General features: G+C 44.5%; 1 protein-coding gene across 12 annotated transcripts in view; it reads right to left on the reverse strand.

The window, feature by feature from the left end:
* LARGE1 (LARGE xylosyl- and glucuronyltransferase 1) overlaps nt 1-12,715 on the reverse strand; it is an 851,853-nt gene that overhangs the window by 613,634 nt on the left and 225,504 nt on the right. The window contains exon 2 of one of the 12 annotated variants that reach the window (XM_054675919.1): nt 1,042-1,163. The exons of the other annotated variants lie outside the window; for them this stretch is intronic. Within the exon in view, the coding sequence (XP_054531894.1) occupies nt 1,042-1,123 (82 nt within the window). The 5' untranslated portion in view covers nt 1,124-1,163. The remainder of the gene's footprint in view (nt 1-1,041; nt 1,164-12,715) is intronic. 12 annotated transcript variants of the gene reach the window in all.

Raw genomic sequence — 12,715 nt, forward strand, 5'->3', positions numbered from 1 at the left:
TCCCTAATATCCAAATTATAGAACCCAGTCATATTCCTTGGGAGCATGTTGGGGACAGGGTTTTCTCTTTGGCATAATTAAGGCAAAGTCCTACAGCATTTCCTAAAGCAGATACAAGAATAATGGCTTCTGAATCAACTGTGGTTTTGTTAAAATGCAGATTCCTAGGTTATGCCCCCTGTCTGACTGAACTAGAATCCTAGGCATGAGACTCAAGCATATGAATTATAAACAAATTTGCTAGGTATTTTTTATTTCCACTAAAGTCTGTGAACACCGCTCTATCAAGTTCTGGAATCAGAACTGGGTTCTAATTCTAGCATTTAGGATTGAGGCAGCTTTCCAAGATGCGCCCTCATCTAAACAATGTTCCCACTGAGAGCTGACTATAGGTCTGGGAGACACATGTGCCAACAAAACTTCAGGAAAGAAAGAAATAACCATGACACTATAAAGCAAATACAGTAGAATGTGTGTCACACTCTCCTTAGTCTTGATTTTCTTAGCTGTAAAATGTGGACCATCACTGCACAACCCCACCTGTTGTGAGGCTCAACCAAGAGACAAACATGCAGAGCAATTAATTAGCAGAGAATCTGGCACAGGATAAGTGCTCAAAAGATGATGAATTCATTTATGGTAGTATTTATTGACTCATCTATCTATACAGAGTGCATATAAATTCACTGAGAGTTCAAAAAAATGCAGCAAGCCATGGCAAATTAAATCAGCCGACTCTCTTTCCTTGTGGGCACCTAAAGCTAACCCATCTAGAGATATGTGGGTTGGGCTCAGGCAAACAAGTGGCGACTTGGTGCACAGCTGACCGGGCCCTGAGATGCTCAATGTCCCTCCCTGTGAACTGGAGCTTAGGATTGGTTCTGTCTCACCGCCCTCTTTCCTTGGTGTACCCAATCCACTAACAACCCCGGGTTCGAACCCCTGTTCAAGACCAGGGGTTCGAGACCAGACTGGCCAACGTGGTGAAACCCTGTCTCTACTAAAGATACAAAAAATTAGCCAGGCCGTGGTGGTACGTGCCTGTAATTCCAGCTACTGGGGAGGCTGAGGCAGGAGAATCGCTTGAACCTGGGAGGCAGAGGTTGCAGTGAGCCGAGATCATGCCATTGCACTCCAGCCTGGGCAACAGGGCAAGACTCCATCTCAAAAAAAAAAAAAAGAGAGAGAAAAATGATATGAATAACTAACAAGCTGCACAGGTATCACAACATACCCCCAAATCCAAACACTTCTCAACATGTCCATTTGGCCTATCATGGCCTAGACCAGCCATGCTTTGGTCTTGGGGACTATGACGCCCTTCCCTTCCTGGCCTCCTGACTGCAGTTTTCCTTCCAGCCCAATGCTCTCTGCATAAAGCAGATCCCTGCTCTGAGCCCATCAATGTAGGGTTGCCAGATTTAGCAAACAAAAATATAGGATGTCCAATTATGTCCAAACTAAACAATTATCCATCGTTTATCTGAAATTCAAATTTAACAGGCTGTCTTCTATTTTATCTGGCAACCCCAATGCCAGTGGCTTCCCACTGCACTTGGAACAAAGCTCAATCTCCTTGCTAGCATCTGTGAGGCCCCCGATCATGGAAGCTGACCTAACTCTCTGTTCCCATCTCTTCCTCGTTGCTGTCCCTTGAACATGCCAAGCTTGTTCTGTCTTGAGGATCACTGCACTGGCTGCTCCTTCCATCTGGAATATTCTTCCCTCAGATCTTTGCTTGGCTTTCTGCTCCAAGATGACCACCTCTTCTTTTTTTTTTTTTTTTTTTTTGTTTGGTAGAGATGGGGTTCCGCCACATTACCCAGGCTGGTCTCAAACTCCTGGCTTCAGGCAATCCTCCTGCCTTGGCCTCTCCAAGTGTTAGGATTACAGGCGTGTGCCACCGTGCATGGCCTCAAGCTGACCTCTTCAAAGAAGTCCTCTCTGACCTTCTAAAATCCTACTCTCCATCCGATGCCTCAGTCTCCATCCCTTTACCTTGCTGCTTTTTTTTTAAAAACAATATTCATTACCAGCCGATAGAACTTGGTTCTTATCCATTTCTCTTACTGGAAACTAAGTATTATGAGGGCAAAGACTGCATCTGCCTTGGTCATTAACATATCCCCAGGGCTGAGAACAACAGGGAGCACAGAGTAGGCACGAAGCAGACATTTGTTGAATGAGTGAAGGTTCCAGGAGGCGTCGCATGTTCTTGAGAGCCACGCCAGAAGTTCTGCCAGGCTGACACACCCCAGCAGGTGTTATTGACTTCTCAGTTATGTCACGTGCTAGGGAAAGTGTGGAGAGATGGGAGGGGAAGAGGAGCGCTCGGGACCGATGCACCCACTCACATGGAAGACGGAAGAGGTGGGAGGTGGGAAGAGAACCTGCTGTTCACCAGGTAGGCCTGATGCCAACCTAAGTGCTACCCACTTAACAAGTAAAAATACCCAATACTAATATTTGTCCTATTCTTTATCTGACGGAGCCTCCACTCACCTTCTCTCTTGATGGTAAACATAATGCAATGTCATACCTACAGAGAACTTCCATATGCTTATTCCCTCCCTAGACCCAACACAACCTCACATGGAAGGTATTCCTGCCCTCATCTTCGTGGGGAGAAAGTCAAGGCTCAAAGAGGTGATGAAACTTATCCAAGATAACGCAGCCAGTAAGTAACAACGTCAGGATTTAAATGCAACAAAACAGAGATAATGAAATGCACCGACCCTGAAGCCAGGCTCCTTGGGATGAGATCCTACTCGAACGCTGTCTCTATCTCAACGTCCACCTATAAAGTAGAGGTGAGAAGAGTCCCTCCCTCACAGAGCTGTGGTCAAGATTAAATGGGTGAGTACTAACTTGCTGGAAAGAGTGCTAGCCCATAGGAAGCAGTAGGCTAAGTGTTCATCATTACTTTAAGCTCAGAGTGTCAGAGTCCAAATCCCCTGCAGGTTGCATTGTTTATTTTTTCTTTTTTTGAGACGGAGTTTCACTCTTGTAACCCAGGCTGGAATGCAATGGTGCGATCTCGGCTCACTGCAACCTCTGCCTCCTGGGTTCAAGCAATTCTCCTGCCTCAGTCTCCCGAGTAGCTGGGATTACAGGCATGCACCATCACGCGCAGCTAATTTTGTATTTTTAGTAGAGATGGGGTTTCTCCATGTTGTTCATGTTGGTCTTGAACTCCCAACCTCAGGTCATCTGCCTGCCTTGGCCTCCCAAAGTGCTGGGATTATAGGTGTGAGCCACCGCACCCGGCCCTGCATTGTTTTGAACTCAGACTTCCAAAAGTCATGCACCTTCAGCCTCCTCCCCTGGCCGTATCATCCTTTCTCTCCAGATCTTGGTCTCCTTTGCAAGTGGAGGGATGGTCATAAAGCCTTCCTCCCTTGCTGGGCTGGTCATTAAGCCTCCTATCCTGACCAACTGTGCTGTCCATAATGTGTCTATTTCTTCCACTTCTGATTGGTAGGGCACGCTGATTGGTCCCAGTGGGCCCACTCCACCTCCCTAATTTTTCCACCACTCCTGAACCTCCTTCAGTGACCTCCCCCAGCACTGGCCCTAGCTTTGAAAAGTTTTATGCCTTTCCTAAGCACACATCTAAATGTAAAAACACTACATTAAGCATCAAGCCCTGGTTTAGCGCTTCAGGCCAGTAAATTAAAAGTTATAGTTCCCACAGTAACCATCTCTTTTCCTACTATGCCCATATTTAGAACTGCGTGCTACTGCAAGGGCTGACAAATTTACTGTCTCTCTCTCTCTCTCTCCCCCCCATGTGTGTGTATGTGTGTGTGTATACACATGTGTGTCAGGCTGGCTAAGTTTATGAGGAGTGCAAAATCTCAGAACTTTCCTGACTCTGGTGAGGTTAAATTCTCAGCAGCAGTGGATGCTGCATAGTTGCTCAAGCAGGAAGAACTCCAGAGCACACCCTGATGAATGCCCAGGAAGCCGCATTCAGTGCACTTCCAGGGCTTGGTTTGGCCAATATCGTGACAGATAAAACACAGAGAGATGAGACAGACAGAGGTGACTGAAGGGAAAAACCAAACAGGCAAGGAGCAGGGTTAGGGGAGAAGTGATTTGGGGAGCGCAAAAGAAAGAGGCAAAAAGGAAATGGGTACTGGGAAGAAGGAATATATTGAGGAGTCCAAAAAGTAGAAATGACAGAAAGAAGAAGAGATAGGCAAAATGCTCAGAAGAAGGAAATGTCAAGAAAAAGGTGAGGTGGGGGAGAATTAAAATGGACAGAAGGTCACACCTGTAATGCCAGCACTTTGGGAGGCTGAGGTGGGTGGATCACGAGGTCAGGGGTTTGAGTCCAGCCTGGCCAACATGGTGAAAACCTGTCTCTACTAAAGATAAAAAAAATTGTCCAGGCGTGGTGGTGGGTGCCTGTAATCCCAGCTACTCGGGAGGCTGAGGCAGAAGAATCGCTTGAACCTGGGAGGCGGAGGTTGCAGTGAGCTGAGATGGTGCCATTGCACTCCAGCCTGGGTGACAGGGCGAGACTCTGTCTCAAAAAAAAAAAGGAGGGAAAAATGATATGAATAACTAATCTTGTAGATACTTATAATGTACATCTTTCACATTACACATTACAGAGCTTTCACTCCCACATGATCACTAGACATCCGTCCTCCATTCCTCTCATGCTGGCTGCTTCCATGGGGAAGCTCCGCAGGGTATGAAGGGTAAGAGAGGGTACTGTGTGGCCAGGCTGCCCTGAGTTGCCTGGGGCAAAAGAAAAAGGCAGAAAGGAAATGGAGACAGGAAGAGGGAATACAGAACCCAAAAAGTAGAAATGACAAAAAGAAAGAAAAGTTAGGCAAAATGAAGTAACAGCTACGTGACCTTCAGCAAGCTGGTTAATGTTCTTAGACTTCAGTTTCCTCCTTTATAAACTGAAGATAATGGCCCCCATCTCATGGGCTGTCCTCAGGACTAACTAAGTATACCCATGAAGCACCAGTAAGTGCTATGTGAACGTAATGGCTATAAAAGTTTGTCATTCAGCCCTCCCAGCAACCCCAGAAATAGGTATCTACATCCCCAGGTAAGGCTGGAAGAAGCCTGACCTGAGTTACTCTCCCAAAGATCAACAGGAGGTGGAATTCAAACACACCTCATGCTCCTTCTACTAGAGGCTTGGGGAAAAAGAGGGAGGGAAGTGTGGAAAACAGGGAAGAAAAGAAAGGGAGAAGGACCTTTCCCTGTAGGGTGAGGGCAGACAGAGTGAGAAGGCAAAGAGACCAGAGAAGAGGGGAAAAAAAAAAAAAAAAAGGAATGGTAAGAGAAATCCTGAGGCCCACTTGACAAAGGCAGCCAAGGTGGAGGCTGGCTTGGGGGCCGTCTCCATCTGACATTAGGGGCCCCGCTAGCTGATGAGGCTGGCACTCGATGTTGCAGGCTGGCACCTTCTTGCTGTTCTGCCTACATGCCTGTCCCTCCCTCCACCCACACCTTTCCATGGCTCCATCCATCACCCTCCTGGTCTCATAAAGTACCGCTGAACTAGTGCCACAACACAGAGCAGGCGCTCATGTGGACCCTGCCATGGCGCCTCCACAACAAGCCTGCCAGTTATTTCCTAGCTCTGGAACCTACACCAGAGCTGGCGGGGCACCAGACCCCAAGTCCTCATCTCCAGGGGGACCCCAGGTTGACTGGGCAGCCCATGGAACAAATCAACCTTTGGCTTGAGAGCAGTGCAAATTTGCTATGGGTGTCATTGAAAGAAATAAATATAGAAACCCCAGAATGGCTCTGGGCAACTGTTTTCCAAAGTCCAGCCACGCTCTGTTAGCAGATGTGGAGGCAGCCACAACTGCAAAATGTTAATCCAATTGACATTTTGAGGGAGGGAGGAGAGAGGGAGGGAGGGAGGAGGAGAAGAGGCTTACTGGTCAGGAGAAATGGTTTCACCCATTTCTAAAAGATGGGAAGGAAGAGGGAATTAAAAATAGATTTGTTGCTGCCCTAACACTACAAGCCATGCACACGACATTGATCACAGAGAGAATAAGCACGGCAGAGGATCAGATGCACCAGTACCAGTGGGCTCATTTCTCACCAGCAAATATTGACTGCACAGTAAGAAACTATGCAAGCTCAAGACGAATATGGCTCCTCATGGGGCAGGAAACAAGTCAGTCAGCAAGCAAAACGCATGCCTCTCTGCTCACATCCATACATCTCTACGCAGGTTCAGACATAAAAATCTGCTAAGCCCCATTAATCTAAGATTCCCAGCATGTCCTGGACCATCATGGCTGATTTCTAATAAGCATTTGCAAAGGCCATGAATCCACTTAACAATTAGCCTCTTCCTACCGTCTGGGTCAGATCCTTCAATGGGTCTCACAGGAAGACAATGGAAGACCCATATGGAACTTAGAACAGCCTTGGCCTAGGAGGGGTGGCCTCTCGTCTTCTCTAGGCAGCTCCCTGGACTCTAGGAGAGCAGTTCTCTTCCTCCCTCTACCCCCGTATTTCTTTTCTCCTAAGTGAAGAGGGTTTACAGTATCTTGAATAGACCTTAGAGAAAAGTATCTCCCTCATTACATCACTGATTTGTTTCTGAAAATAAAACGTTTTGTGCCAAAAGGCTACCACGGAACCAATCTCCTATTATTTTAAGTAGGACAAATTATAATTAAAATTATAAATTATAATTAAAAATTAAAATTTATTGTATGCTAAGCAAACTGCCCACTTCCCTTTCCAATCAATGTCCAAAATGGAAAAGAAAATACCATTAGATAGTTGTATGTAAATGACAACTTCTCTTGTTAGGATGCAAAATGCTTAAAACACTGCTTCCTGATCTCAAAACTATTCATGCAGCCATCAGCCAACAGGGGCTATGCATGCAGTAACACGGCCTTCCCCAGTAACAGCAACATTTATTTTATTTTATTTTTTTGAGATGAAGTTTTGCTCTGTCACCCAGGCTGGAGTGCAACAGCACGATCTTGGCTCACTGCAACCTCCACCTCCCAGGTTCAAGTGTTTCTCCTGCCTCAGCCTCCTGAGTAGATGGGAGTACAGGCACCCGTCATCACAAATGGCTAATTTTTGTAGTTTTAGTAGAGATGGGGTTTCACCATGTTGGCCAGGCTGGTCATGAACTCCTGACCTCAGGTGATCTGCCCACCTTGGCCTCCCAAAGTGGTGGAATTATAGGCGTGAGCCACTGTGCCCGGCCAATGGCACCATTTTAGACCCTCATTATCCTTCTGCTGATGCTTAAGGTTTTCACTATGTGTATATATCATTCTGACTTTCTACCAATTTTATCAGTTCTGTAACTCAATATTTATCACACACATCATTTTGCTAAAAGTACTGTATCAATTTTTACAATGTAAGTATAAATTCTCTGTATGTAAACATCACTCCAAAATTACGACATATGTACTTTTTATGAAGTTTAGGTATTAAAAAAAAAAAAAGGCAGAGAACTACCATTCAAACCTGCAATCCCATTCCTGAGTATATACCCAAAAGAATAGACATCATTCTATTATAAAGACACATGCACACATATGTTCACTGCAGCACTATTCACAATAGCAAAGACATGGGACCAACCTAAATGTCCATCAACAGTAGACTGGATAAAGAAAATGTGGTGCATATACACCATGGAATACTACGCAGCCATAAAAAAGAACAAAGTCACCTCCTCTGCAGCAACCTCGATGGAGCTGGAGGCCACTATCCTAAGCAAATTGACACAAGAACAGAAAACCAAACACCACACGTTTTCACTTACAAGTGAGAGCTAAACTATGGTTCGCAAAGGCAGAAAGAGCGGTACAGTGGACACTGGAGACTCAGAAGCGGGAAAGCTGGGAGGGAGTGAGAGCCAAAAAACTACCCACTGGGTACAATGTACACTACTTGGGTGACAGGTCCACTAAAATCTCAGACTTAACCACTACACAATTCATTTTTATAGCCAAAAATCATCTGTAACCTTAAAGCAACTGAAATGAAAAAAAAAAAAAATTAAAAAGAGGGAGGGAGTGAGGGAGGGAAGGAAGGGAGATGTTAGGAAAGAGCTCTCATTGTGTTATATATAATTTACCAAATTAAAACAAACAAACAAGAGTCATTCTACTGTGAAAACCTCAACCCATGGCTGGGCGCGGTGGCTCACGCCTGTGATCCCAGCCTTCAGGAGGCCGAGGCGGGCGGATCACAAGGTCAGGAGTTGGAGACCAGCTTGGCCAACATGGTGAAACCCCGTCTCTACTAAAGATACAGAAGGTTGCCTGGGCATGGTGGTGCACGCCTGTGGTCCCAGCTGCTCAGGAGGCTGAGACAGGAGAATCACTTGAACCCCGGAGGCGGAAGTTGCAGTGAGCCGAGATTACACCATTGCACTCCAGCCTGGGCAACGGGGCGAGACTCTGTCTCTATTAAAAACAGAAAAAAAAAAAGAGAGAGAAAACAGAAAAGAAAACCTCAACCCAGAAGCACGCTGTAGGGTGTGCCTGTGTGTCATGGTAGACTTTATACGATAAGTCTTAGGTTGCAGTGCAACCCAGGTGTAGCCAGTGACCATTTTACTCAGGGACCCACCCTGGAGGAAGGAGCAGTATCTGCTCACAGTATTTGAGGCCCAATACAGTCCTGAGGTGGCTCCCTCTGTTACCACTGTCTTGATCTAGTGAATTCTGGAATCAGTTTTTCCTGGTGACATTAGCAGCTTGTCAAATGACATGTTAGATGTTAGGAAAGAGCTCTCATTGGTAAGATAAAAGTGCTACCAACAACGTGGACTGGCTACAGTAATATTAGAGATACTCCCCACCTTTTCATAACACAGAAGGAAAATCTAGAGAGGCTGACACCAACATTCTTAGCGATGCTGTCTAAGGGGTGATCCATAGCTATTCTGTTTCCAGCTGCTGCTTAGGAGAAATTCTGTTTGCCTAATGCCAACTATGAGGGTGACAGCAATGGTCCCTGTCACAGTGTCACACCTGCCTCTAGTGAACCTTTCTGTAAGAGAGTGGTCAGAGCATCTGAAAGGACAGAGGGCAGAGACATATCTCTACTGTTGGTTGAATCACTGTGCGCCTACTAATGAATGTTTGATCAATAAATGTCTCTTTGTGTGGCAGAATCTGGTGGAATATTTTTTTTTTCATCACAATATGTTAGTAAAGTTCTAGTTTGAGGTTCCACCATCTTCAACTTTTTGGCCACTACTATTACCTACAAATTCAGCTAAGAGTTGTCCATGACCAAATTGATTTAGGTAAATTCACATACACATACATATACATGGAGAGAGAAGGTTGGGAGAGACAGGAGGGGGAAGGGAGGGAGTAGGGAGAATGAAAAAAATAGGATCAGGTAGCCCCCTAGTCTCTTCCAACTATAAATGTTTGCATTGAACCTTATCTAAGAGATGACTAGTGGTCGTGTTTGCATGCCAGCACTGACTTTGGGGGCATGAGCAAGGATGAGATTAGAGAATGAACCTTTGGGCTTATCTTTACAAAGTAAAAGAAAGAAATTAATTAAGTGCTTAGTGAGCATCTTTAGTGAATACTATATCCAGGCTACATCCCCAATGCCAGTTATTTCAGTCTCCTAAGATTTTAATTTTGTATACTCTCTATTCATTTCAGCAAAAATCACCCTTGTCCCATAAAGCAATGATCAGATAGCTGCAGTAATTTTTTCTTTTTTCTTTTTTTTTTTTTTGAGACGAGTCTCACTCTGTCTCCCAGGCTGGAGTGCAGCAGCAAGACCTCAGCTCACTGCAACCTCTGCCTCCCGGGTTCAAGTGATTCTTGTGCCTCAGCCTCCCGAGAAGCTAGGATTACAGGCGCACGCCACCATACCCTGCTAATTTTTCTATTTTTAGTAGAGACAGGGTTTCACCATGTTGACCAGGCTGGTCTCAAACTCCTGACCTCAAGTGATCCATCCACCTTGGCCTCCCAAAGTGCTGGGATACCCAGCCGTGATTTTCTTAACAAACAACTGCCACCTGATGCAGATGAAGGAAGGTACCACACATCCTATGATTTTATTTTCAGATTTTTCTCTAATATTTTATTATGAAAAATTCCAAATACACAGTAAAGTTGAAAGAATTCTACAATGAACATATATATAGCTGCACCTGTGATGTACCATGACCCTCTTACCATATTTGCTTTTATCATATTTATCCTTCTATCCATCTATCAACACATCTTTGGTTTTTTAATGCATTTCAAAACAGTAAGACAGTCAGCAGCACATTACTTCCTAGGCATTTTAATATGTATATCATTAACCAGGATTCAATGATATTTATGGGTTTTTTCCCCGCCTTCATGGTAAAAGTTACATATAATGAAATGCACAAATCACTGGGAAAATTTTGACAATGCATACTCCTATGTAACCCAAACACTTTTCAAGATGCAGAACGTTCTGGAGTGATGAGGAAGTTCCTTCAAGCTCCTTCTCTGACAATATCTGCATCCTCCCACCATAGGCAATCCCTTCTTGATTAAGCTTTGTTATAGATTGGTTCTTCCTGTCCCCAAACTCGATCTATTAGGAATCCTGAAGTATATACTCTTTGGGTAAGCTTTCTCTCATAACATCAAGTCTCTGCAATTCATTCAAGTTGTTTCATGTATTGCTAATCTGTTTTTACTTACCGCTTGGTGAGTGGCATACCATAATATTAACGGAACACATATTATTTATCTATTCTCTCAGTGATGAATACCTGGGCTGTTTTTGCAATAACAGTTTCATAGTCCAGCGATAACTACAACTGCAACTGAAGGGTCAGAGGGTAGATATCTATTCAGTATTTTTCTTTCTTTCTTTCTTTTTTTCTTTTTTGAGACAGAGTCTCACTCTGTTGCCCAGGCTGGAGTGCAGTGGCGCAATCTCGGCTCAATGCAACCTCTGCCTCCTGGTTTCAAGTGATTCTCCTGCCTCAGCCTCCTGAGTAGCTAGGACTACAGGCACTTGCCACCAACACCCAGCTAATTTTTTGTATTTTTAGTAGAGAAGGTTTCACTACGTGGGCCTGGCTGGTCTCGAGCTCCTGACCTCAATCAATCCGCCCGCCTTGGCCTCCCAAAGTGCTAGGATTACAGGCCTATCTATTCAGTTTTATAGGAAATCACCAGACCTTTCTTTAAAGGGGATGAACCATTTATATTCCCACCAGTAATGTGTGAGAGATACAGCTGCAACACATTCTTACCAACATCTGATGTTGTTAGTTTTGTTTTATTTTAATTTTAGCCATGCTGGTGGGTTTGAAATGGCATCTCATTGTGGTCTTTCCCGCTTCCTGTGAGTTGCTTGAACATTTTTTAGAATTCCATTGTAATTTACCTATGGTGGTTTTTAATGCATCTCTTTGTATAGCTTTTTGAATGGTTGCTCTAGGTATTACATTACATATGCATAATTTATCAAAGTCTACTGGGGCTGACATTTTACCAGTTCGAGTGAACTGCAGCATATTTAACTCCCATTGTATCCCTTTATCCTCTCTCATTTACAATGGGATTGCCTTAAATATTTCCCTTACATATATCAAAAGCCACATTAGACATTTTCCAAACTCCTTTACATCTTGGACTCTGTTGTGAAACCCAGTTTCCACCAAGCAGACACATGTGCGTGAGATGACAGAGGCAAAAATGAATGCCAGGAGGTAGAGGATGCCCTTGGGCCTGCTTCTGCTGCCGTTTTCTGGCAAGCATGAACAAGGGATGTTATTTTCTTTTTGAGGCAGCTGTCGTTAGAGCTCTGAGTCCAGTCCCAAAGTTCTCAAGTATTAAAAAGTACGGTTCTCGTCCTGCTTATACAGATCTCAGCAGATACAGCAGGGTCCGTAAGGGAGCAGCCACCCCATGGCTTCTTAACCACAGTTTCCTTGGTGGTCTGGTTCAATATGGTTCTCACCTTTGTCTCTAGCCTCTTAGGATTCTTCAAGGCACTTAAGAATGGCAATACATTGGCCGGGCATAGTGGCTCATGCCTTCAATCCCAGCACTTTGGGAGCTCAAGGCGGGCGGATCACGAGGTCAGGAGATTGAGACCATCCTGACCAACACTGCACTCCAGCCTGGCGACAAGGCTAGACTCTGTCTCAAAAAAAAAAAAAAAAAAAAAAAAGGAAATACATCTCTTTCTGTTGAAGCTCATGCATCCTCTTGTCTGTAACTGAACTCTAATGGTTATAGTCCCACAGCTAATTACTGGCAGAGCTGGGATCAAAACTCAGATCTCTGTTCCTTCTTCTGCAGTGCGCTGCAGAGTCTTTCTCTCAACAATGTTCTTCAAAGAAGAAAGAGTTGAAAGTCCCACATTCTATTTTGAGAACACACACTGGGAATGAAATGTTTGTATTTCTCTGTCACATCCTTTTCACCCTACATGTGTGGTTATCCTTGCCTGGGTGAGTTAAACCGCTGCTCAGGAATGAGACACTGTGGGTGTTTCTTAGGCAGCACAAAGGTGACAGCAATGAGCATATTTTTCTGCCATGCCTTGCTACTGGGGCTGGATTAATCAAGACATTTGTTTCTTAAAAGATTCAACTCACTGCAGTAAACAGAGAAGGATGTAATCTGCAGTGGCTTCTCACACTTTATTGCATGTGGACAAACCCTTACTTATTTTTTATTTTTTAAGATGGAGTCTCACTCACTCTGTC

The sequence above is a fragment of the Pan troglodytes genome, chromosome 23 (assembly GCF_028858775.2).
Source record: "Pan troglodytes isolate AG18354 chromosome 23, NHGRI_mPanTro3-v2.0_pri, whole genome shotgun sequence".
Lineage (NCBI taxonomy): Eukaryota > Metazoa > Chordata > Mammalia > Primates > Hominidae > Pan > Pan troglodytes.